The sequence below is a fragment of the Pteronotus mesoamericanus genome, unplaced genomic scaffold, assembly GCF_021234165.1.
Source record: "Pteronotus mesoamericanus isolate MK-2021 breed Mesoamerican mustached bat unplaced genomic scaffold, CSHL_Meso_final scaffold_651, whole genome shotgun sequence".
Lineage (NCBI taxonomy): Eukaryota > Metazoa > Chordata > Mammalia > Chiroptera > Mormoopidae > Pteronotus > Pteronotus mesoamericanus.
In genome coordinates, this window is record NW_026555325.1 from 37,950,081 (window position 1) to 37,976,529 (window position 26,449).

Below are 26,449 nucleotides of genomic sequence, written 5' to 3' on the forward strand. Positions count from 1 at the left end.
CCTGCCACCTTTTGCTTTAGTTAGGTCCCTGGTCAGAAATCTGAACTTTATGTCACTCAGTGTAGATGCAGATGTTATAGTACTTAACATTGATAAGGAGGAGGAATGAGATGGGAAAATTAGATGTTTATCATGTTACTGGTATTTCCAGCCACAATGCTTTGCTCATTGAGTATAAAAATTAGTTAGTGTTGACTTTAAATCTATGGTCCTTTTTTTGGTGTAGAATTTTGTTTAAGCAGTTTCTAAAAATGTGCTTTGATAGAGGTGAAATAAGTATTTTTCTAACTGTCACAGCCATTCTTACACTCCAGAGACAAGGAATAAGTAGGTACAACCTACTAACAAAGTTCATACTTCCTTTTGCAATGCATTTTGAAATGGAGCAGATGATCCAACACTTGACTTATAATCAAGTCATAGTGATCTCATTCAACTTTTTATCAGGTACTTGAAATCTTTTTGGTTGAAAATAAATAAAAAGCTAATAGGAACAGCAGTAACCTCAAAAACCATCCTTAGAACAAATTAAATTCTCTCACTCGCCTTTTCTCCATTCTTTATATTCATAATTGCGATTTGACCAAAATGTTGCTCTTTCATCATAGACAAGTTATCCTGAATATGCCATTTTAAGTTAAAACACAAATGAAGATGTTAGCATTGGCGTTAATCAGGAAAAGTGAAGTTGGATGTGGTTAAGAGGAAAAAAAGAAGTGCAAAAGAGGAAATGTTGGCCCTTAATGTAGCTTGGATTGAATTTACTTCCAAATGGATAACAGTTAAATGAATTTGGTTGTCTCAGCCTCCTCTGTTGAGGGTGCTAAGCACATCACACAACCTCCGTACCTTGAGCTGAAGTATCAGCATCTAGCATCCTGGACCAGGAAGCAGAGCACTTTGCATTAAGGATCTGAGCAGTGTTCTTACTTTCTCTTTGCTGACACCAGAGCTTGGCTTGAGAAATTTTACTCACACTTATCAGATTACTTTCATAAAACAAAGGGGTTAGATGATCATTTACGTGTTGATTTATCACTACCTTTTGTCGATACCAAATGGAACCTTATCTGAGCCCAGGATAGAGCTCTACAGCTTGTTGCATTTCTTTTGGCCTAAAAACTAGCTTTGAGGCAAGAGAAAGTTTTCCAGTTTTTAGAGTAAGTAGCTTTTGTTTTTTCTGCAGTTGTAATGAAGATGAAATTTTAAGAAAGTATAACAAGTTTCATTCATTAATTGTCCATTTTTTTCATTTATAATAATTTGCCTTTTAATTATGGGATTGTTCTTTTGAATATTCTTTATAATCTGATAACCGTTAAAATCCTGCCTAACATATTCAGGGTCACATAATCTGTTAATGTAATGTTGCAGATTTTATATAGTCCTGTATAAAATTTAATTTATTTCCAGGTGCAGTTATATGATTTATACTAAATCACTCAATACATTTATGTCATTAACATAACCTATTAAACATTTGTCTTCAGCCTAAATTTCTCTGAGATTCAACCTACCCTTCCAAGTGCTTGTCTCCATTTCAGTGCCTCAATTGTACCTCAAGGACACATGTCTGAATCGTAGTCATGACCTTCTGTCAATTCTGGATTTCCTTTGTCCAGCCCTCACTCTGAATGCTGGAAACCTGGGAGTTAGTTATACTCTCAATTTCTCATCACCTCTCTAGTCCATCGTCTCCTGGTTAGGGCTTCCTCGTCGTCTTCATGTCCCTAATTTGGTTCTCCTAGTGGCTGCCAAAGTGTCCTTTTAAACAGACACATCTTGTTATACCACACCCCTTTATGTCTTCTTATGGTTAAGATCAAAATGCTGAACTTGGCCCATAGACCCTCGTGAGGCTTGGCCTCTGACTTTCTTTGACCCTTATGCCACTGTTTCTCTGTGCTTTGACCGTGGTGACCAGCACGGCTTCCTGGGTCACGCCACCCTGGATACCCAGACATCTATCCTTCAATTCTCAGCTCACACCTGCTGGCTCAAGGGTTCCTCTGACCTCCAGACCCAGTTAATTCTCCTTGCCATGTGTCTTCATAATGCTCTGAGAGGACTCTGTTTTCTTTGGCCTAAAGATTGGTTTCTGTTCTTCAGTGGAAGCTTTCTCTAACAGCCTGTGCCAAAGTACTTCCCCAAGTGCTCTTTTCTTCTTCCAACGAGAATTAGAACTAAGGTAGGGGCTAGAACTTGACCTTCTATCTTCTTAGAAGGGGATGAAGTTCACTTTAGTGGTCAGTCTCTTGAGTCACAGAATGGTGTGTAAACATTTAACCTCACACTAGTATGCTTTCAAACCATTTGTATTTTAGCAACCTCTGTTGCCAATTGAACAACGCTTCTCTCAGGCACAAGCTTTTAGCCTTAGTAATACAATGCAGACTTTCCTTATATTAATCCAAGTGAAAAAAGAAGTGGCCCTTGGCTGTGGGTCAGTGAAGCAACTCCAACATTACCCCAGTGTTGGGGCCTGCCTGTCAATCCGTAGATGCTTTCGAGCCTGTTGGTTATTGGCATTGGTGGGCTGTAGTCTTGAGGTTTAAATAACTGTAAATATGTGTATTCCTCGATCCTTCCTAAAGGCCAGATCACATGATACACAAAAGGCATGAGGCCTTTTGCCCTTTGTGACCGGCTGTCTTGTGTTGGATTTATCTGTCACATACATGACATGGCTGGGTTAAACTGGATACAAGTATGGACTGAGCTGTTATTAGAATCCACTGGGCAGGGGAAATTAAACTTCATGAGAAGAAACTGATGCACTTTGACATGAGGGGCCAGGAACATAGCACTGGAAGCTGCTTTAAAACAAAGAGGACATAAGGGAAGAGTGTGACTTGAGCATACAGTTTCTTCCTGTTTCTTTTTGTTGTTGTTGACGGACTTTTGTTATATATGAGTACTTTTAGCCTCCACCTTAGAAACCTAGAGGAAGAAACATTTCCTAATGTGTCATAGTTCTTCTTCTCACTAAAATTTTTCCTAAATATACTTTTCAATTTTTTTAAAATTATTTCCATGAGTTTTGTTTTGTTTGTTTTGCTTTGAGATGTTTTGGACATTCTGTTTGCCTTCCTCTTTTCTAGTCAAACCTGACTTGTGAAATGGACTGAAGCTGAAAATTCATCTACTTCTTTGTCTGAATTGGAGACACAATTGGGATGATCTTAAGTACATGCAACTAGACTCCAACTGCAGCTATGAGTTCGGACGAGAAGGGCATATCCCCTGCTCATAAAACATCCACTCCAACCCATCGAAGTGCCTCCTCTTCAACGTCCTCCCAAAGGGAGAGTAGACAGGTAAGAGAAGAGTATAAACTGCATTTCATTATTTTATGCAAATACAGTACCGTTAGAATATGGTGGGATTGCTAATTAATTCTGAAATTTTGTTGTGAAGATTTTTTTGTTCTACAGGAAAACTCACTAATTTCTGTAGACCTACCTGGCATTGTCATGAGGATCCTATACTTGCTTTTCCATTACTTAGGATCCTTTTTTAGAGCACAGAAGGGTGGCTGGAGCCCTGGGGCGCTCTCCTCATTGTCTGTACCTGGAGGTGGGAGCCAGCCTCTGGACCCTGGCTGTTTTGTCCACCCTCTCTTCATCCATGAAGGTAGAAAGGGACCTGAATCTGCAAAAGTCTTCTTTCAATAAGTCTCTCACTGGTCTGCAAAGCACCAACTTCTCTTTGGTGTTTCATGGAACCTAGTAATAAATACAGGAATTAGATTATAAATAAAATTATAATATCAGGGGATTAAGGGCAGTAAGAACGCAGGCAATGTTTAAAGTCAATATAGAAAATGAATTAATGTTGCTTAATTATTCCATTGAGTCAACTCTAAATTATTTTTGTTTACAGAGTTAATTCATTGCTACTGCAGTGGCTATTCTACGGTCAGAGTTGTATGGGGATTAGTTGTGTGAATTGTCTAAATTGTCAAAACAGGTGATTGTTTTGCCCAGTACTTATCTCAGTATTACTATGTATGATTATAATATTATCTTTGATGATATCATAATGTATCTTGGTGCCAAACTGCAAAGTCTACAATGAAGATTTTTGTTGTGTGACTGGAAGTTCACAGTAAGCAAGTGTTGTTGACTTTTTATAAAAACTTTTATTTAGAGAGACATTCACTTAGTAAACATTTTTGCAAGGTCCCCCCACCCCAAGTTTATGTATTCAAAATATATTGCTTGGTTTCTAGAAGTACAGACTACCAATTTTCATACTCTGGTTTCTCTTCAGATCGTATAAATCTTTCACCTTTTACTAAAGATTTCTGAACTACCGTTATTCAGTTGTCCATAGTATAGACCTGGGTCTTGAGACAGCTGGTTCCAGATGTGAATTTATTCTTTTAGATGATGGGAATGCAGGGAACATTCGGTCTACAACCCCTCCCAGCTCTCCCTCTCCCATTTCTAGCAAGAGATTCAAGGGAATCTGTAAGAATCAGGTATATCTTTTGCAGATTCTAAGCAGACATTTCTACTGTGGATCTTGGGGAATTTTTTACATTGTCCTTTGTTACAGAGTTCAATGAGGACGTTTACATCCTGTTCATTAGGAACAGTTATGTTATTAACTAAATGTGTGATTACACACTTTTGTAAATAACATACATTGGTTATAGCATTGCATTTGTAGAGAAAAGAAAGTAAGAGTACCATGAATGAAAACACATTATAAGTAACCACTGCATGCTGAGGAGATGCTTTCTAAGTTTGCCGTTGTAGTCTACCCTTCACCTGCTCCTCCGTCCTTTCTCATCATGGCTTTTCCATTTCCCCGTGCCCTGGGTCTTGGAAGGGAGAGGCATTTTAAGCAACATGGCCTTTCTGGCAGCTGAGGGAAGGAAGGGATGGACTCAGCTCACCCTGCAGGATTGCGGCAAATGGAAAAGACTGATGACAGCCACTTAAACACCTGTCATCACTGTTGACGTGCCCGTTGACCTGAGCTCCAGCGCCAGCACAACAAAGACAGTGAGATCCCGGCCTGCCAGAGGGGTGGGAAGCTGGAACGTGTGGCTCCTGGCCGGCTTGTGGATGGAAAGGTGTATGATGGGACTCGTGTAACATGTTCTTAAATTGATAATGAATTCTAGAAAACTAGGGAGACAGCATTCAAATGTTTATTATTGCTTCAGGAAGGAGTTTGCTTTCATTCCTGTTTATCTCAGCAAGTGGAAACACTCCCAAATACCTTCTCCTCAGGTTTCTTCCTGCCTCCTGTTTTGTGTCTTTTCATTTTTCTCAAGGGAAAGAAGAAAAAAGAACAATTACAGTTGTGTTTTTTCTTCCCTGTCTCTGTCCCTTCCTAGAATCCAGTGTTCACTTACAGAAATCAGAATTTTGAATGATCTTGTGCTGTGATAGGGTGCAGTGTTTTTATTTGCATCTGTTTTTGTGTGAAGACTGGTTTCATAGTGAAGGGACATAGAGGAATTGTGATAAATTGGTTTTTATTGAATGTCATTATTCTCCCAATTTGACTGGCATCTATGCAGATGGTGCCAAACTGCAAAGTCCATCCCTGTTTCTCTCCTAAATTGATCATACAGGTAAAGGATGTAGCACATAGCTGAGAATACTGTGGTGCCTTAGTGTTCATTATTTGTCTGTCCTCCCCAAGTTCTAGTCCTAGATCACTAATTAATTAATTGGACCTTCTTCCTTAGACGTACCAATGCCACCTTAAGTGACTGTATAAACCAGCTTGCTTCCGGTATAGTCATTATGTTATTGACCCAGGGTCAAAGCCATTTCTTTCTCCTTTGCCTCTCTCACATTCAAAAATTAGCAAGTTCTAGTTAATATTTCCTCCATAATATAATATTTTCTTTCTATTCCCACTGTTCGCTCTGTAGCCTGGACTCTCATCCCCTCGACCCAAGATCCTGCAAAGTCCTCTTGCCTCACCTTCTCCCCATGGCCTTGTAAGATCAAACTTCCTTAATATGGCAGATTCATGCCCAGAATCCTTCAAAGACTCTCAGTTACCTGCACAATTAAGGCCGTATTTCTTCACTTGTTGTTCAGCAACCACTGTGATCTGATCCAGCCTCATTGTCCCATTTTCCTCCCAACCTGTACAGTCTTGTCAGCTCCGGGTACCTAAAACTGCCTTATCTCTCTCTCCCTGCCCTTGTCTTTCCTGCATGGAAGTCCCACTGCCCTGCTCTCGATCTGATACCTGGTTGTGCTTCAAGGACCACCTTAGGCAGCCCTTTCACTGGCCCCTCAAATCCACGTTGCTCTTTCTCTTCTCTGAACTTTTATAGAAGTTTTTGACAATATGTGGCATTGTTTTTAAAAAGTCCTCACCCGAGGATATGTTTATTGATTTGAGAGAGAGAGAAACATCAATGTGAGAGAGAAACATTGATCAGTTGCCTCCCGTATACGCCCCAACCAGGGATCGAACCTGCGACCTTTTTGTTGTATGGAATGATGCTCCAACCAAATGAACAACCCAGCCAGGGCAATATGTGACATTTTTATATTGTTTTTTAAAAATGCACTGATCTGCTCAACTGCATAGTGAGCTCTTTTACAGACTACACACTCTAATTCTTCAGAGACAAGCCTTGAACCTCAAACATTTTAATATATCCTAGAGTATTTTTTTAAAGACCAGCAGCAATATTAGTGTTGTCTTTTTATTATAAAATTTCCATTCCAGATTTATTTGTCTTTCTCCCTTCCTCCTTCCTCATAGACTAATAAAACAAAGAATGTCTGCCAAGTGCATAGTAATAACTGCCAGCCCTTCCTCTCAGTCAATTATGTAGCCCAACAGGTGGAGGAGGGAGAGGAGTTAGGAAATGAAGTTATTCAGTGTTCCTGTGATTTCACTCAGTGTTTCTTCACCAATGAGAAAGTCAAGACTCCACTCAGTATTTAGCAATTTATAGAACTTTAGTAAATGCTTCATTTACATTTGGACCAAGTCTGATATTAGATGTTAGAACGTCTAACAGAATTGGCTGTGTGTCTGTGTGTGTGTGTGTGAGATTAACTGTGACTCACAAGCTGCAAGAAATATACATACTAAAATTTTCTAAAAGGAAATAAAGACGTTGAGTAGACATCTAGGATTGGTGCATAAACAAGCACTTCCTATGGATGCACCAAGGAAAGCTTGTCCCTCGAGGTGTTGCATGAAGAGAGGATTTGTCAAGTAAATTAGAAAAATGCTAAATACAGTTCTTTTTGCAATGTATATTAATAAATTAAAGACACCAATAATGTCTGCAGTTAGAACATTAACTGAGTGCTTCTAGAATGTAGTATATTGTGGAACTTATTTTATTTCCCTAAGATATGGATGTTAAAAATTCAGATTCTTTTTCTTACTAAGAAATTGAAAGATCTAGGAACACTAGGCCCAGATTCCAAACGACAGCACTGGACTGGGCTCAGGAGCCGCTTTGCCTTTAAATGGGACATTTTGTCTCTGGTCAGCTATAGTCCCTACCTCTTCTTACTGTATTTTTTTTTGGTAAATATCAATACTTTTAATTTAATTTTAATTATAGTTGGCATGCAGTATTATATTAGTTTCATGTATACAACATAGTGAGTCAGCATTTATGTATCTTCCAAAGTGAGACTAGTGACCGTCTGTTACTGTGCATAGTTATTACAGTATTACTGACTATATACAGTATTATCGACTACAGCCACAGTCCCTGCCTCTCCTTATTGTATTTCAATACTTATTTATGTTTCTTGCCTGGCCTCTGAAAGCCAGTGAATTTGCCAGCGGTGATCTTGGGTATCAAGTCAAGTGACTAAGGGTAATTTCCACTTGGATGTTAAAAAGACGTTTCAAACTAAGCATGTTCAAAACTGAACTCCTAATTTTCCTCTCAAATCTACTTCTTCCCAGTGCTTCTTATCGCAGGGAAGAGAACTCTTTTCATTTGGTGAGATCAAAAACCTTGCCAGGAGTCATCCTGGACTCCTCTCTTCTTCTGAAACCCCCTCCCAAACCCTCAGTGAATCTTCTTGGTTCTACCTTCAGGACATGCCTAAAATTTGACCACTGCTTACACCCCTTTATCCTGGTCTGACCCACCATCATTCCTCACCCAGATTGGTCTCCCTGCTTCCAACCTCACAAGTAGGCCATTCTTTACAGAGTAGTCAGAGCGATCTCGTCAAAACCTAAGTCAGATCAAGCTGCTTCTGTGCTCCAAGCCCTCCAGTGGTTTCCCCTGTCCCTCCCAATGATGTTTGAATTGCTGATTGTTGTCTGTAAGGTCGTTAATAATGTGGATCTGCTCCCTCTCTGGTCCCATCTACCAGGCTTTGTTTCAGTTAATTCTCCCCAGCCATTTTCCTTAGATGTGCCAGGCTTGCCCCTACCTCAGGGCCTCAGCATTTTTAGCTCCGTGAGTCTAGCTTGCTTTATTTCCAGGCACCCCCAGGTTTGCTCACACACTTGACCAATTCTCCAAAAGTACCCTTTCTGGGTAATCTCCTCCCGACCATGCATGTCCTCATCACTCACTGTCTACTTGTTTATTTTGTCTACAGCGCATTAAGCACCACCTGACATGTTACATATTTATCTATTTGTATCCCTTTCCTCTATCTCCTATCACTGAAATGCAAGCTCCTTGAAAATAGGGGCTGTATTTTGTTCAATCACGTATCCTTAGCACTGCATACTATATGGCCCAGAAGAGATTTGAGCCAAATACAAGAGCAGTTGGCATGCAGAGGACGATTGTGAACCAGGTTCCAGAGGCCTTGGTAGCTGTGAAGGAACAATCAGGAGGTTGGGAGATAGCAACAAGGAGGGGAAGTAGTATAATTGGAGTCTCCCGGTAAGAGTACAGGAAGGATGATCCACTTTCTTTCATCCAAAGAACATATATGCACAACCCATAGACACAAAGCAGTGTGGTGATGGCCTGAGGGTGGGGGGAGGGCTGGGTGGAGGTGGGCAAAGGGGGGAAATGCGGAACACTGTCAGAGTGTAACGGGGAACAATAAAAAGAAAATTAAAAAAGAAAAAGAAAAGAAGGATGGTCCAAAAGTGTAGGGGGCAGTTAGGACAACACAGACCTTTGGCTTGCTGCTGACTGCCCTTGTGTGGTGGGGTAAATGCCTGTGGCTTATGGAGGAAACGGTATCGGTCAAAAGCAAAGCATTTTGAGCATTCAACGCAGATGTTAAAAGTATCGGTGGGAGTGGAAAGTAACTATTTAAAACAGGTTATTGTTTCCCAATCTCTCATAGAATTTATTTTGTGGCAATGTTATATAATAGGCTAAGTATATGATCGGCTGACTGGATTCTGTTTGTGCGTTTTGATACCCCTTTATTTATGTATTTTTGAGACTTTTTTTACAGTCTGCAAGACCTAGACTGCCCTGTAGAGATGGTTTCAGTAGTTCTGGGATCAGGTCCAAGGAGCTCCATTTTTTAAAAGCCAGATCCCTGTTGGGAGTCATCAGTTCTTTTTATCAATTCAATTATCAAGTCATAAAAGAAATCGGACACTATTGCCGTAAGAACTTAGCATTTGGAATGCGTAATTACCAGGTGACAGTGTCTGTCATTAGAGTGAATTGTTATAGCTCTCCTGGGTTAGGGGTTGTAAATGCTTAAAAAGTACCGGCCATTCCTTACAATGATTTAAAGTTTGCTGAAGCTCAAAGATCATAAAGGACTTTTCAAAGAAAAATTACATTGTGAATAAGTCATAAGAGTCTGTGAGTTAATCTTCTTGCTAGTTTTTATAAAATAAAATCCAGTGTCATGGTCAATCTTTAATAGAATGTTTCCATTACATGGGTATCTACAAATATTTCCTATATATAATCAACAGCAATGCATTTCAAAACAACCTCAGTTCATATCCATGATGACACGTGAAGTCTGTCCCCAACAGTGATTCAGTGAGGCTCATGGAACCGTGAGATGGTGTCCTAGCCACCCAGTCCTGATATTGGCAGCATCTGCTATACATGCAGCTCTCACTATACATGAAGAATGTGCCTAGAAAACCAAAAAGCAGAAGTACTCCTCGTCAATGCCTGTACTTTCTGTATAGGGATTTCACAACAAGGTTTCTTCTTGGACAAACAAGCTGGTAGAAATACCCCCAGCGTACATGAACTGAATTGGAATATGCCTGTCTGCTTAGATCTTTGAAGCATCATCTTCAGATAGCTTTGTTAAATGAAATAATGAAATCATCAATTTGAAATATAGTGTCTCTGTTTTCTGACTATAAAGACTATTTCCATCTTTGAGTTACAAGAAGTAGAGTAGTGTTCCCACAAATAAAAATGTTCTACTCTTTGCAGGAAAAGAATCCAAGCATTCTTAATTTCATGCCTAACCTCCAATTTAAATCATCTCCAATCTTATCAATGAGGAGGAATACAATTTGAAATCTACCAGTATCTGAATAGAAAGTTCTTAGCACTATGTAGAATTCAGTGGATCAGGGATTTGCAGGATGATCCTGGAACCCAACTTTAAGTTCAGAGAGAAATACTTACCTGATATGAAAATCTGCAGAGTATCCTCACGAGAGTGATGCAGATGAATGAAGCCCTCGGTGCTGGGTATATTTAAACTCTGGCCCTGCCCAGGTAGCTTAGTTAGTGAGGGCATCATCCTGATGTGCCAAGGTTGTGGGTTCAATCTCCAGTCAGAGCACATACAAGAATCCACCAATGACTGCATATATAAGTGGAATAACAAATCAATGTTTCTCTCTCAAATCAATAAATAAAAATGTATAAACTTTTGAGTTGCTTCCTATTTAGCCTTTTTGAAATTCCATCCATCCCATGGAAACCTTTAGGATTTAGGGCCATTGTCAATGGGAAAATTATATTTGCTTGCAAAAACTCACACTATGACCAACTGTTGTGATTTAAATGCATTTTGTAAATTGGGTATTCTAAAAAAATCTAAATAGTAGGCAAAGTTCATGAATAAATTAATAGATCAACACCAGCAACTGACAATATTTTACGAGTTCTCATTTGGAAGGTTAGAGAACTGAATTCTGACATGAAGTCATGCAATATCTTGGCCACAGCTAATGGGCAGTTAAGACAAGGTTGGCCAACTCACTGTTTGTTCTGTTGTAAGTCTTGCAAGCTGACTGTCAAAGAGAACAGCCTTCTGCACCCTTCTAAGTGAACTTTGTAAGCCAGCGTTTGTCAATTATTTTTGAGTTATGTATTGTGTGAATTTTTTATCCTCATTGGCCTGGGGAACAATAGACCAAATGGCACATAGATCAAAAAGTTATTATCATATGAAGTACTTGAAGCAAAGATGAATTCTATGTTCTTTTTGTTTTTCTGAATTTTCTGTATTTTTCACTACGTGTTACCTTTGAAATGAAAGTTTTGACCATTTATTCATTCATTGAAAATTGTGATTAGCCTTTTTTCTAAATTGATTTGAGAGAGAGAGAGAAGGGAAGAGAGAGAAACATCAGTTTGTTGTTCCATCTATTTATACAACCATTGGTTGCTTTTTGTATGTGTCCTGACCAGGATCAAACCTGCAACCTGATGTATCGGTATATAACACTCTAACCAACTGAGCTACCCATCCAGGGCCTGATTAGCCTTTTGCATGGAATAAAATGAGCAGCCCCACAGATTTCTTGCTGTCCCTACGTGGCACTTGGAGATGGCTGTTGCCACTGCTTGATATTTACAGTATTCTATTCAGCCCATGTCAAGTGTGCTGAAATTGAGACCACTGGAAAGAAATTTGCCACCTGGCTCTCAGAGGCTCATTTTCCACAAGTGACTTAGAGCTTATGAGAATCTCTTTGCTGCTTTCCCTGGTATGTTTGCCAGAACCTTTCGTTCCTCTAAACCTGCCTTAGTTTCTCACTGAAGAAGCAATCTCTTATGACCTTGAGCTGGCTAATTTGGGACAGCATTTTTATAGTAGCACATTCATCTGTCAGACCCAAGATTTAATATTGCCTGTTTGTTTCTTAGGCAAAACACCCAATAGAGAGAGCCATAATCTATTAGTGAACCCCAGACAGCCTCAGCCGGCTGGTCTTTGGGGAAGCCTGGGAGTCTGTCCTTCACAGGTGCTTCCCAGGAGACAGTTACTCCCCCAGGTTTGGAAAGCATCACTCTTACAGGATACATTTTTAGGTGCATCATTAGGACTATGAAAACATCATCCTGAATGCCTGCAAGTCTACAAAACTGCTTTATTTGATTTTCAACTGAACAAACAGAAAATTTTACTCTCCCTCTGTCCAATGTCCACTGTAACTCCTCTAGGCTCTAAGTAAAATACCATTCCAAACCTAAAGAGCGGCCCTGTGTGTATTGTATACTGCAAAGTGCCAGACTTCTTGACCTCAAATCCTACCTACTTCAGAACTGATTTTGTAACAATGGTAATAGCCAGTGGTAGTGAGGTTTCGGGGAAGGGGACACTCTCGTGCACCCCTGCTGAGCATGTTTTGACTCTGCCAAAATGTCTGCAGTGAATGTGCCCATATTGCCTCTACAGGAAAAACTGCATATTTCTTAAAGGTCATATTTTGTGATTTAACATGTGTATGTGTGTGGTCTTAAAGCAGCATTTAGAGTATAGTAAATATGATTCAAGTGTCAGCTATTTTAATAATAAAATTGTAAGCCCTAACTTCATAAATATAAGCTTTAAAATTTAATGAATGTGTAGGATATCCTTGGAACAAATTTTTAAAACCATCTTTGAGGCTCTGAGGCAGGAGCTGGACCACTATTTGTCCTCTAAACTACTTGTATTTATCTCATGATAATATAAGCATGTTTGTGGAAGCTTAGACACTGTGTATATATTACAACAAATACTTATTTACTCTTTCATTCAGCAAATACTTATGAGTACATATGGGCAAATTGTAGACATAAGCTGCTTGGAGTTTTTAAGAGTGATCAAAACAAACCAACTCTGCATCAAATATACATACATAAATGTTAAATAGATATATGAGGTCTGTCCAGAAGATAACAGCCATGTAAATATGAAAAATAGAGACATTCATTGAAGAAGATACAAGATACAAGAAACATTGTACTTGTGACAATGCCACCTCTGTCCCCTTTAAAGTAGGCACTTTGGGACCTCACACCACCATTAGTTCTCCTAATCACCATCAGCTGCCCTGTTGTATTCTCCTAAATTTAATTCACAGTCTGAAATTTCTTCCCTTTCCAAGGTGATTTTAGTTTTGGGAAAAGCCAGAAGTCACAGGGCACCAGATCTAGGCCGTAGGAGGGCTGAGTCACCAGTTGATTTGATGTTTTACCAAAAAATTCTGCAGAAGATGTGATGGATGAGTGGGCACATTGTCATGGTGAAGGTGCCAGTCACCAGTTGCCTATAGCTGTGACCTTCTGAATCATCCGAATGGTTTCTGTGGAGAAACATTCACGCTTAATGCAGTATTTTATGCAGATCCATTGCTCTATACTTGCTCTGTCACTTTGAATGTGATGGCCACACAGTACACAGGCTCACTCAATGCCATCTACCACCCCCCTGACTAGTACAGTGAAGTCGTCATTGTTCACACATGCACATTCCAGTCCACTCTCCTTGGCTGCCAAGTTACATAGATGTCGGGCAAACCATTCTTGTTATATTAACAATGGCTGGACTTTTTCCAGGCAGAGCTCGTATATCGTGTAGGATTGTTTGGGGAGTTTTTTTGCTAGTATTGTTAGCAAAATTGTAGAAGTGGTTATCATACTGAAAACCTTTGTCTGTCCTGGGTCATTTTAATAGCCTTGTACAAAATTACAAATTAACTTGACTTTAATGATCTTTTTGAGTCACACAGAACTTTTTCCTTTTAAATCAACTCTATATGTGCTAGAAGTTTTGCTCTCGAAGTGGCTTAGTATTTGTCCCTAGTATTTGTCACCCATTTACACTTGCTGTAAAGGAGTATGATCACAGTTGCTTGGGTTTCCTGTGATTCCATTATATGTTTGTGAGTGTTGAGAGTACACGTGAGGAGCACGTCATTAGTAAGGTCTGGTTCTTGTTCTCAAAGGCAACCATGGGCTTCAAAAAGCTGTTTACCCATATGCCTTTTACCACATCATAATTAAGATCACTGAACTACCCTCAGCGTCTAAATGGACCACTTGATGGGTCTGATTGGTATTTCTTACAATGTTAGGTTTCCAACAACAGGCCAGTTCAACAGGGGCCTTCACTATTGGCTCTTAATGAGTTGCTTGTTTCTGTGCAGGAAAAGTCAAGACTCTGATGACCTTCCCCACGACCCCCCTCCAAGGGTTTCCAGTTGTTCTATGTGGAATTTTCTCCAGCAACTATTTCTAAAAATGTCTACTTCCATTCATTTTAGTGGTACTTTATCTGTAGATTTATTAGTAATGCAGTTCTGCCATTTTTTCAGTAAGGGTAAGATAACTGTTACTGTAGAGAAAGCAGAGGAATTACTACTTCAGTCATTGCCTTCTGGATTTGGTAATTTAAATATTTTATGCTATTACAAATATTAATTTCTTGAAGGAAATTACGCAGAAGACGGCGCACAAGTCTGTGCACATCTTTGCTGCGGGAATTCAGAAGGCTGCATTGCCATCCACTGCTGATGCTTTTTCCTGGCGAGGGTCTAGGGCGTCTGTCTCCACTCACTGCGTCAGCTTCCTCAGTTCATGCCAATGCTCTGGTCACGGGGCAGTGCTCACGGTGGCCACGGGGTTAACCGGGAAACACGATGGCCAGGTCGTTAATGCATCCTTAACTTCCAAAAAGGCATCCAGGTGTCACATACCTGCGGGATGTTTGGACATATCTTTCTATGGCAATAAAAACACACACAGTTCCTGCACATTTATTCTTATAGCAGCTATAACTGAGATGTTAGCTACCATTTGTTGAGTGCCTGCTGCATGCCAGCCCCTGGGCAGCACTGTGCATACCCCAGGCGCCAACTTCATGGCTTGCCATGTTGTCTAAGATAGACATTACCATCCCCATTTTGCAAATAGAGAACACTGAGGCTGAGAGAGTTTCATGATTTGCCAAGTCATATGGTAAGTAGCAGCCTGCAGGTTGCTGTGCTTGTCTGTATGACTGCGAAACTTACATTCTTTTCTCTGCATAGGGTGCTGCATCCCTCAAGTGAAAGCTATCTGGCTTGCTCTTAATTCTTGAAACTTGGAAATGAACCTTGAAGCTGTACCATATTTAAGAGAGCTCTAATCTTTTCTTTTTTCTTTTACTCATTTCTGCCTCTCTGTTCTCAGAGAAAGTTGTGGTGGGGGATGCCTTTTGACATGTTCAATTAGTCTTAAGGAAACACACTTGATATTGCTGTAATTTTTATCACTTAACATTAGCTTTAACTTCAGTAGAAGGCAGTATTTAAAAGCATGGGCTCTACAATAAATCTTGATTTACATTCCAACTCCAACACTTACCGAACCTATGTCATTAATTTAACCTCACTGTGCCTTTCTCTGCTTAGACATAAAATAAACTTAATAGTCATTACTCAAAAGCTGTTGAGTGAAGATGGAATGAAATAACCCACATAAAGCATAGAGACAAGGATGTCGAAAACTGCTAAATATTGACTGCCCTCACCCCCATCATCATCAATACTGTCATATGAAGGTCACTAGTGTCACTGAAATAGTGTTGCTCTGGTAACATTAGCTATAAGTAGAAGAAAGACAAGCCTATCAACCAAAAGCATTTGAAGAACATAAAAATAAGAATACCATACAACCCAGCAATTCCACTTCTGGGCATTTATTTGAAGTAAACAAAACACTAACTCGAAAAGATAAAGCATCCCTGTGTTCATGGCAGCGTTATTTACAAAACCCAAGACATAGATGCAGCCTGGGTGTCCATGGACAGGTGAGTGGGTAAAGACAATGCAGTACATACAGGATGGGGCAAAAGTACTCTTAGAGTTGTTTGTATGGAAAGTAATACAATAATTAATAAATAATAATACAAGAATAAACTGTGTTTCTCACACTCACAACTGTAAATCTACTTTTGCCATACCTTGTATATACAAATAGAATATTATTCAGCAAGTGAAAGAAAAAAATGAAATCCTGCCATTTGCAGTACGTATGGTTCTAGACGGTATTATGCTAATGAAATAAGTCAGAGAAAGGCATACTGTATGATTTCACTTATATGTAGAATGTAAAAAACACAACAAATGAAGAAACAAAACTAAACAGAAACAGACCCATGGAGACAGTTGCCAAACGGATAGTTGCCAGAGGAGAGAGAGGTGGGGAATATGTGAAAAACGTGAAGGGGAATAAGAAGTACAAACTTTCAATTATAAAATAAATAAGTCACAGGAATGTAATGTACAACATGAGAAATATAGTCAATAATGTAATAGCTTCGTACAGTGCCAGGTGGTTACTAGACATATTATGGTGACCACACTGTCAGGTATATATATCTAGAATCACTAGTTTGTACACATCAAACTAAAATAATATTGTATGTCAGCCATACTTTAATTTAAAAAATACTTTGCAAGTTTCTAAGTTATTTTGGATATTTTTAAAAACATTTTGTATAATTCGTGAATATAAAAATAGTTTAGATGAAATGATCAGGTGAAAAGTTTCAGTGAAGTTAACTTTCAGAGAGCAATGGTCCACTTCTTACTACTACGCTAAATTTGTATGAAAAGTGAGTCTATACAGAAATTTGTAGCCACAGCCTACAGTATTTTCAGCAGTTCCTTTATGCCTTTAAATTAAAGTAAAATTAAAGTAAATGACAAGCTCAGCGGCCAACAGACCCGTTCAGCAGATCATGTGGACTTTCAATCCGAGAGTCACGCTCCTTTCTGCAGGAGCTGCACAAAGCCATTCAGCTATTATTAAATGTCTCATTGTCTGTCTGTTTACCCACATCTTTGATACTGAGTAGACCAGACTGTAGTCCTGCTGGCAGATTTCCACTTGCTGCCCAGGAGATACTAAGATCACTGAATGCTAGCCGGGAACAAACTTTTACCAAAATGAAGAGCTGCAGTGAAATGTGTTCCAGACCCCTGGTTTTACGTTAAATATGCACCACGTCTATCAGAGCAGGGGGACCAAAGGGCGGGTAAGTACTTCCACCCTTTCTGTGTGTTCTAAGTTTCTTAAAAAACTGAACTGGAATGAACCGAGGTTCATCAGTTGTCACAAATGTACCATTCCAGCAGGGGATACAGATATTGCGAGAGGCTGTACATGTGTGGGGGCAGGAGGCATGCGGGAAATCTCTGTATCTTCCCATCAACGTTGTGATGCTAAAGCTCTCCTCTTAAAATAAAAAATTTAAAAAAAAAAAGGTCTTTTTAAAAAAAGCAAATCATTGGTCCAGAAATTAGGTTGTAATTTTAGTATTTGAGAAGAAACTTGATTTTAAAGGAATAATTAACAGATTCATGTAATCCTTTATTTAACCTGCTTATATAATACATATAACACCTTGAAGGTATATGGCATCTGTTTACAGGTCATTGTGAAAGAATATGAAAATAGCCAGCTTGTGAAGAAAAAGTGCAAAAAATTTTAGTACAAATTATCTTAAAGGAAACCTTATGAAAAGAATTAAATTTTGTTACTGAAGATGTTGCCAAATTAAATTTGACATTACCTACTGACCAGCCATAGCTTTAAATCCAATAAACAAGAGCTCTGTGATTAATCCACTCAATATTTCCAGTTTAAAAGCTGAGTCCTCTAAATGTTTTCAAAAGTTTTATCCTGTTGGAGTTGTGATTTTTATAATTCAAAGATGAAGCTAAAGGCAGTTTAATGCCTAATCCTAAATTCATGATTGCCGAGGGACTGCTCTTGACAAATTAGTCATAGCACACTGAAAAATTCCAGGAAAAAAAATGTTTAAATATTTTTTAAATTTTTTTAGAGAGAGGGAAAGGAAGGGAGAAAGAGAGGGAGAGAAACTTCAATGTGAGAGAGAAACATCAGTCGGTTGCCTCTAGTATGCACCCCAACCGGAGACCAAACCTGGAACCTAGGTGTGTATCCTGACCGGAATCAAACTGGCAACCCTTTGCTTTGTGGGACGATGCCCAGCTAACTGAGCCACATTGGCCAGGGCTCCAGAAAATCTTGACTGGCTACAATGTTCAGCATCTTGTGCTAGGCTGGGGTGGGCTGGGGGTAGAAGGGGCGAAATGCCAAGTGAAGATGAGCTGGCCCCCACTTTTAAGGAGTACCCAATCTAACTGGATTCCAAGACTGTGAATGGTAAATTTGAAAACACTCTTCTTTATATCTGCCAATATTAAAAATATAGCATTGAAGTGCTTAGATATTTCATTGAAAGTAATGAATGGTTTTGTATGGTTCTATAACTTCAGAGAATAATACAATAATTAATAAATAATAATATAAGAATAAACTTTTTATGTATTCACAATTGTAAACCTACCTTTGCCCCACCCCGTATAAGACCGCTCAAGTTTGTATAAAAGCACTTCTTTATCATTCTGGAGTTTAAATGAAATAGCTCATTTTTTGAAGCTAGTTACATTCATAATAATGGTATCAACTGGTCGTTTAATAAATTATGCTATATTTTTGGAGAAATATGTACATACATTTGTGGTAATAAAAATATTCATTTACTTACTATTTCTCAGTAATTATTTTTATGACTCTCTGTGCTTTGGCAAATCAACAAATTTTGGGGTTTGTAATTTTACTTAGCCTTAATGTGTACTATGTTGCACTATGTTTGAAATGATTGAACCTCTTACTTTGCTTCTATAATATAAACTATATTATAAATCAAGTGGAGAAGAAACTAATATTAAGTTCTCTGTGACATGTCCAGGGATATGTAATTTATAGATCCCATCCTGGTTTGTTTGGTCTGTGACCCTTCTGATTGACAAAATCCTAGCAACATTTTAAGTATCCCCTGGTAACTGTAGGAACAAAACTCTTTATCACACTTTAAATGTCCTAATTGATTTCTATGTCTGTGGCTTGGTTCAGAAATTAGGGGATTTAGTTTCGTTCCCCTGGCTAAATTCCTGAATTAATCCTTGTTTTTCTGCTTTCTTTGTTGTTGATGTCAAACTCCTTTTCAAGTTCTGCTTTTCTTACCATGTTTATTTGTTGGGGGCGGGGGAAGGGAGTCAGGTGAGGAGGCAATGTATGTGTACTTTATTGCCCAGCAACCTAGAAGTATAAGTTACAGTCCTTAAAGAGAAACTCAGACAAAAGATATTTCACTGGAAAAATTAAAGTAAAAACAGTAGCCACATGGAACAATATTAAGGCATGTGTTTCTAATTTTTGTTCAGCCTTATTTGATCTTTTGTGTAATAAGGCCTCTCTCTAGGATAAAAGCATCAGAGGAGGAAATCTCTTGTCTATTTTGTTCTCTGGCATGCTATAATCAGCACCTGGCACCGTACAGATGCCCAACAATGATATATTGATTAGTGGAACCAGCACATGAGTGAATGAATGAATGAGTGAATGATACATTTCACTGGCAGTTTCTGCTCTTCTATATTTTATTCATTTTAATGAACTTTTTGGTTGGTATTCTGTTAAGTAGTGAGGGAAGAACTAATACTAAAATGTGTAGTTTCTAAATGATTCTAATTCTTGATAATTAAAAATGCTACCTTGTAAACTTTTTTTCCCTGTAGAAATTTGTCTCAAATTATGAAGTTATTTATCTTTTATGGGCAAGGTGAAACATTTCTATCTCTATAGTAGAGTGACACCTGGATATCTTTACTACTCGTGGTTTAACTTAGGCATATGAAACATACTTTCATGGTTTTTTAGTTTCATGGGATATACATTTAGAGAAGTTTTGCTCAGATGTATTTCAAGAGTATATGAAACAAGCTTTGTTTTCCTCTTACAGGTTTGTGTAATGTGTCAGGATAGTTTGGGGTTACTAATAGATTTACATAATTTAGCTGAAGGTGGATTAAGAAGTTTTAAAGAAATTTTAAAATGTGTTAGTTGTTTAAACAATGCTTTTCCTCAAGAGAAGCATTACGAGAAAGAGAATAACTTATATGTATGTAAGATTTCTCCATTTTAACAATAAACACAAAATTTTAATAGTAGTTCTACTGGAACAGTGGTTCTCAAATTTTTGGTTTCAGGGACCCTTAACATTCTTAAAAATTATTAGGCTTCAGTTATGTAAGTTGTGTCTATCTATATTTACTGTGTTAGAAATGTAAATGAATACAATTTTAAAATTTTAATTTATTTAAAAATAGCAATAGACTGTCATGCTAGCCTAAATAACATTTTTATTTTAAGATTTTTCCAAAACAAGTTTTAGTGAGAAAAAAATGGTATTGTTTTACATTCTTTGCAAATCTCTCTGATGTCTGGCTTAGTAGAAAACTGTATTCTTACATCTGCTTTTGCTTAATATGTTTCAATATAGCATGTTAATGTAGCCTCTGGGGAACTCCACTGTATACTAGTGAGAGACCGTGAGTAAAAGAGGCAAATACTGTCTTGGCATTATATGAACATAGCTTTCATCTCATAGGACCCTGGAAAGCCTTGGATCACCTTCTTGGATCCAGGGCTCGTGGACCAGAAGGGTGAAGAGCAGTACGCTGGAGCCTTGCTTTTGCTTTTATATATTTCTATGTTGTATTTGAATGTTCTATAACGAGCATAATCCTTTTGTCATTTTTTAAATTTTTTATTGATTTTTAGAGAGAGGGGAAGAGAGGGAGAGAATATCAGTGTGAGAGAGAAACATCGCTTAGTTGCCCTGACCAGGAATCAAATCCACAACCTGTGGGTTTACAGCAGAGGGGACACTCCAACCAGCTGAGCCACACCGGCTAGGACCATATTGTCATTTTTAATCACTGCATGGTATTTTCTTATAAGTTTGTACCATTTTTATATATATATATATATTAGATATTTTCTACTACAATGCATAACACTTTAGTAAACATGTCTGTTCTTACATATTTGCATACATATCTGATTAGTTCCTTAGGGTGAAGACTTAGCTGTGGAATTCCTGGGTGTATGAGGCATCTACTGTTTTCCCAAAAACTTTTTAATAAAATTGTGAAATTCCTCTTCAGATAGATCATACTCATTTTTTCTCCCTTTCTCCCAACCCTAATCCATTCTTGAATTTAATTGTTAAAAAAATATTATTATTTTGGTTTTCATTACTTTGAATACGTCTGAGGTTGAGGTGAACATCTTTTCAAATGTTCTGTGCAAATTCCCTGTTCATGTACTTTGCCTGTTTTTCTGTTGGAGTGTTATCTTACTGACCAATGAATATTCAGATCAATGAAGACTCTTCATAGTCTTTGTAAAGGACATCTACTGTTTATTGTATTTAATGAAATGCTTTCTTCTCTGTGCACTTAAGAATTTTTATAAGATACTATAATTATGATATTATAATATGTAATTATCTCATAAGGATTAGAAGAACCTCTAGAGCCTAAATGGTATTAAGGCTCTGGGTTTTTTGACTTGTTGTATAGTGCCATCGGAGAGGTGAGCAAATATTCTTATGTAAGACTAATTGTCTGCGTAGTAGATGTACCATTCTCACAAAGTTACAGTTTCTTTTTTGAGTGTGTGATCTCTGACTGCTTCTCTAAGACTGAAACCAGCATTGCAGGAGCAGCTCAGCAGCAAGTCCATTGGAGGGGACAACAAAATCCACCCCCGCTGAGATTTTCCACACTGTTGCAGCTGCCTGTGTTCTCTGGAACTCGCTGTCTTTAACACAGCCTACTGTTGTTAACTGCGATCTGTGTGCTCCACCCCCATGCCCATCTACGTGAGAATTGGGCTGTCTAACTGGGTTGTCTTTCCGTTTATCCAGAGTATCCACATCTTGGAGAGAACTGCTTCCTCCGGCACCGAGCCCTCTGTCAGCCGGCAGTTGCTGGAGCCGGAGCCAGTCCCCCTCTCCAAGGTCAGTGATGGAATGTGGTGCTCTCTCAGATGGCGTGATGCCAGCCGGGGCCCGTTGAACTGGAAATAACTCTTAATGCCTTACTCCCCGAGCGTAGCTGAGGCGCCCCCTGTAGGGCTGCTCTTGCACATCTTTCTGCCTACAGTATATCTATCGGTTTCTCTGCCCCCTGCACAGAGGGAAGACATGAAAGTACATTTTGCTGAGATTTGTAGGGTTTCTTACAGGAGTCCAGCGTTCTCTTTATGAAGGAAAAAGGGCAAAAGAAACTATTGTCTTTCCCTGGTGTTGAGATAAGGAGATATTTCTGTAGCAAACTAATAGGAAAAGAAATAACCGAGTCCAGAAATAATAATAACAACAGTGACCATTCTTGCCCATGCACTGCATGCCAAGCACTGTGCTAAGTGCTGAAATATATTATCCCATTTAATATAAGCCTATGAACAGCCTTATGCAGCATAGGTATTTATTACATTTTATATATATGGAAACTGAGGATTCATAACGTGTCCAAAGTCGAATGAAGGCTGCTGAGGAGCAGAGCAGAGATTCACACTTAGACCTGTGCAAGCTGTAGCCTAGCGGAACTGCTGGGCGGTCAGAGTTCCAGGCTCCTTACCTCTGGCCTTCCTTGCAGTGAGCTGAGGAGGACACTGCAGATTATTAAGACTTTTTCTGTCTCATTTGGAAGCACAGTGTTCCCACCCCTTCAGCCCTCTCTTCCTCTAACTAGGCAAATATCTGGTTCATTTTTTGTCCAAAGTGCAAAAATCAGAACAAAAAGGCAAGGAGACATCATCCCACCCCTCCCCTCCCTTAACCCAGCTCCCTGGGATTTTCTGTGGGCTGGCTCCCCTAGTGAGAAACTCAGAAAACAGAATGCCTGGGATTTTGAAATCAAATATAAAAATAGCACTTAATTTCCAAAACAGTTTAACTTCCAAGTATGTGTAGCTGATCCATCCACTTTCCTTATCCTTTATTAAACAGAATCCTTAAAGAAAGGAACTCTCTACTGTCCCAGTGTTGTAGAATGTGTGCACTGTACCTTTTTATATTTTGCAGCTATTACAAGCTACTAGGTTTATTCTATCAGATAGGAATAGATTGCTGAACTAAGGAAAGGGGGAGCTATTAAATTGTTAAAATTTTTTAAATGATCTGATTTCTATTAGAATGGCAAGTAAAGAATGTCTACTTTGTAAATATAGCTAGTAATCTCTTCAAAACATCAGTTTTTTCTTATAGGCAGCTAAAGGAGATAGAAGAGGATAAAATATAGGGGCAACCCAAAAGGCAGCTAACGTTGATTGAACACCCACCTTGAGCCAGGTACTGGATTAGTACCTATATTTTCTCACTTGGGCAGCCTCCAAATCGATGAAGTGAGTACTGATAATGTCCTCATTTTATTGATAAGGAAACGGAGACTTGGAGCAGTCGTCCAGCATCAGATAGCCGGGACTTGTGTGACAGAGCAGAGGGGAAAGAGACCATGATAGTGAGAGATACTCAGAGAAAGAAGACTTGGAGAATGATACACAGAAACAGAAAGGAGAGGTGCTGGTATTAAAACAACAATCAGGGGGCAGTAGCACACAAGCTTTGCTCTAGCCCCGCCCCTCCCGCCAGCTGCACCTCTAGCTTCTTTGGCACCTCACTCGATAACCCAGCTACGTCTGCCTGCGCACAGGTCCCTCACCGGCCAGGCGCCTTCCTCACAGCCGGGTGTCTCTCTACTCCTTCTCCCGGGCCCTCCTGGAACGCTCCCTGCTCCCCTCCCCTTCCTTGACCCAGCGAAAACTCCAACTCTTCTTTCAAGATAGGCTCATAGGATCTCTTTTTCAAATGCCGATCCCCTCCCTACCAATCCACCCTCAGCCTCAGCCCACCTGGGGTAGCCTGTGCTGTACAGTTAACACATTCATTTCTTTCTTTCACATTCCTTCGCATTCTTTCTGACGTCAGGTTCTCCAGAAGGACGTCCTGACACTGTACTGAAGGTGCTTGTGATTTGCTGAGAGAGGGCGCTCCGGGGATCAGGGTGAAGGGGAGGTCAGGGGAGGTCTGGGCAGGTGCGGTGCTAAACAAGAAGGGCTTTCCGCTGAAGTCCACGGGCAGTCTGATCCATGGGGAGCTCTGAGGCCTGAATTGTACCACAGAGTTGGTCGCACCCTGAGGCAAAGAGGACTTTTTGTTCCCTTGGCCCTTTGTACCCTGCGTCCTTCAGTCACTGAGAGCCATGGGGGAGGGAGACGCTGCAGCATAATTGCCCAGGCGGGAGGCCCCAGCTTGGTGAGAACAGCAGTTCCCTGTGCTCACAGCAGCTGGGGCCTGGGTCCCCTGGCCCGATCCAGGATCTGGGTGGGACACCAACGGCATCCACTTCCATTACTCCTCTACGCTCTGGTCCGCTTGGATGTTGCTGTAGGACTAATACTCTTGTGTTTTTGTGTTATTAGATACCACATTTTGGGGGGTTCCCATGAAATCAGAGGGTCCCATCCAATCCAGATACCATAGTATATACCATAGTGCATTTTATAGCACACACGCTAACCTTGAAGATAGGGGAGATGTGTTCTCCCTCCTCAGCCAACCTCTTTGAGAGAAGAATGGCTTCCTGGGCACCGGTTGGTGGTGCAAGAACATTGTTTGAAGTACACATTGTCCTGTCTCAGGATTTGTTCAGATGCTTTGGTACTTTCACCTCCTAAAGCACTTTCCCATACACCCGCCCACCCACACACACATGCGCGCACAAAGACTATACCCTTGAGAAAGGAAATGTCTCTATTTTTTTCATATGAACAGACTAGGATTTTTATTAGGTTACTTCCTGTGTTTGGTTATTATTTTGAGATCAAAAATAGTACTAAAACCTCTATTCAGCAAAAAGTGTCTATATGTCTGACTAGAGTCAAGTACTAACGTGATCACACTATAGCTTTTGGCTCTGTTTCTATTATAAGTAAACCTGTGAACACTGAAGACTTTTAAGCAGAAAATCAATATCAATTGAAATTATGAAAAAAGTTCTTCAATTTTCAGAGAGTAATTTTAGCTTTCTTCAGATACTCCTGGTCTATCTTAAAGATGGATTGTGCTAAATACTGAGCTGGGAAGTTTCATTTCTTATACACCATGTTTGTATCATTATCATCTGAATTTATAATTGAAATAGGGAATGTTGTTTGCTCTGGCTTTATCTTTTCCTCTTTGTCAGTTTGACAGCTTACAGAGCTGTAGGAACTATACTAGGATTCTTCCTGATTTCTTTTTTCTAAGTTTAGCAATTCTGCATCAGAGCAAATGAAATTACTTGTTCGGAGATGCATCATTTATAATTAAATACATTTTAACTTTTCGCCTTTTCTGTCTTACCCCTTTTTTTTGTTTCTTCAGTTAAACTCCCAAAGAAGAAAAAAATATGGCAAGCTGTTATTGCAGTCTGAGTTTAATTAGAAAAATTTCAAAACACATTTGTACTTATTAAATGTTTCCATTTTCACAAGTAACTCAGAATATTCATCATATACACACAGAGGGAATGAATCAAAGATGAACACTAGCCTTAAAATAAGCTAAGATCTAGCCAATAATGAAAATGCTATTCCTTTAGAGATGCTATCCATAGCTGGGGCTACCGAAAATAGAACTCCCATTAAGTACAGCTGATATCTCTCTAAAAACAGAGGGAACTCTAATGAATATATTTACACATTTATGGAGAGTTAGTCTTTTAGTTTCTTGATTATACCAAATTTTTAAAAAGAAGTCCATCATTTTTATGGAATCAAAATCCATAATTTTTATTTACTTTTTCAGTGAGCGTAGAAAGCCAAAGATAGTGTACTTAGTATAAAACCTACTGTTTTCTTCTATTATTTTAATATTCATAAACTGTATTCACTCGTTGAATTGCAACACACTATTAAAAAATAAGAATGCGAAAGCACACCCCTTTGTATTCTAGATGATAGTGCGACCTACCCATGTATTGTCCAAAAAACATGGCCAACATCCTGAAATTGCCTCATCAGAAACATTTTTAAATTACTTTATTTAATTAACAGCTTTGAACAGATCTATCACAGTTTCCGACAGTATGATCAAGTAGAATTACTTTTGGGGGGGTTGTTTTCTTATATAAGGGGAAATTTACAGATCCTTTCTTCTCATTGTTAAGAAATACAGTTTTAGTAATGTATAATTTTACAGATTTTTTAATGGTTCTTAGTGTTGCCAAATAAAAACCAGTAGATATGTTTCTGCAAGGTATGTAGTTCATTCACTTGGTATCCCTCAGATCACAAAGAAGATGGAAAAATGACCTTAGTCTCAGGTGAATCTTCCTGGGGATTTGGAGAGAGAGAGTGTGTTGTGGGGTTGAGCTTAGGTAAGACAGATGCATGGTGCTGGCT

At 39.1% G+C, this 26,449-nt stretch overlaps 1 protein-coding gene across 1 annotated transcript in view; it reads left to right on the forward strand.

Moving 5' to 3' along the window:
• The first annotated feature begins 3,200 nt into the window (after nucleotides 1-3,200).
• The window catches only part of OSBPL6 (oxysterol binding protein like 6), an 88,429-nt gene continuing 65,180 nt past the window's right edge, over nucleotides 3,201-26,449 (forward strand). Inside the window, exons 1-2 of the mRNA XM_054562542.1 lie at nucleotides 3,201-3,317; nucleotides 21,930-22,022. Coding sequence (XP_054418517.1) covers nucleotides 3,216-3,317; nucleotides 21,930-22,022 — 195 coding nt within the window. The 5' untranslated portion in view covers nucleotides 3,201-3,215. The remainder of the gene's footprint in view (nucleotides 3,318-21,929; nucleotides 22,023-26,449) is intronic.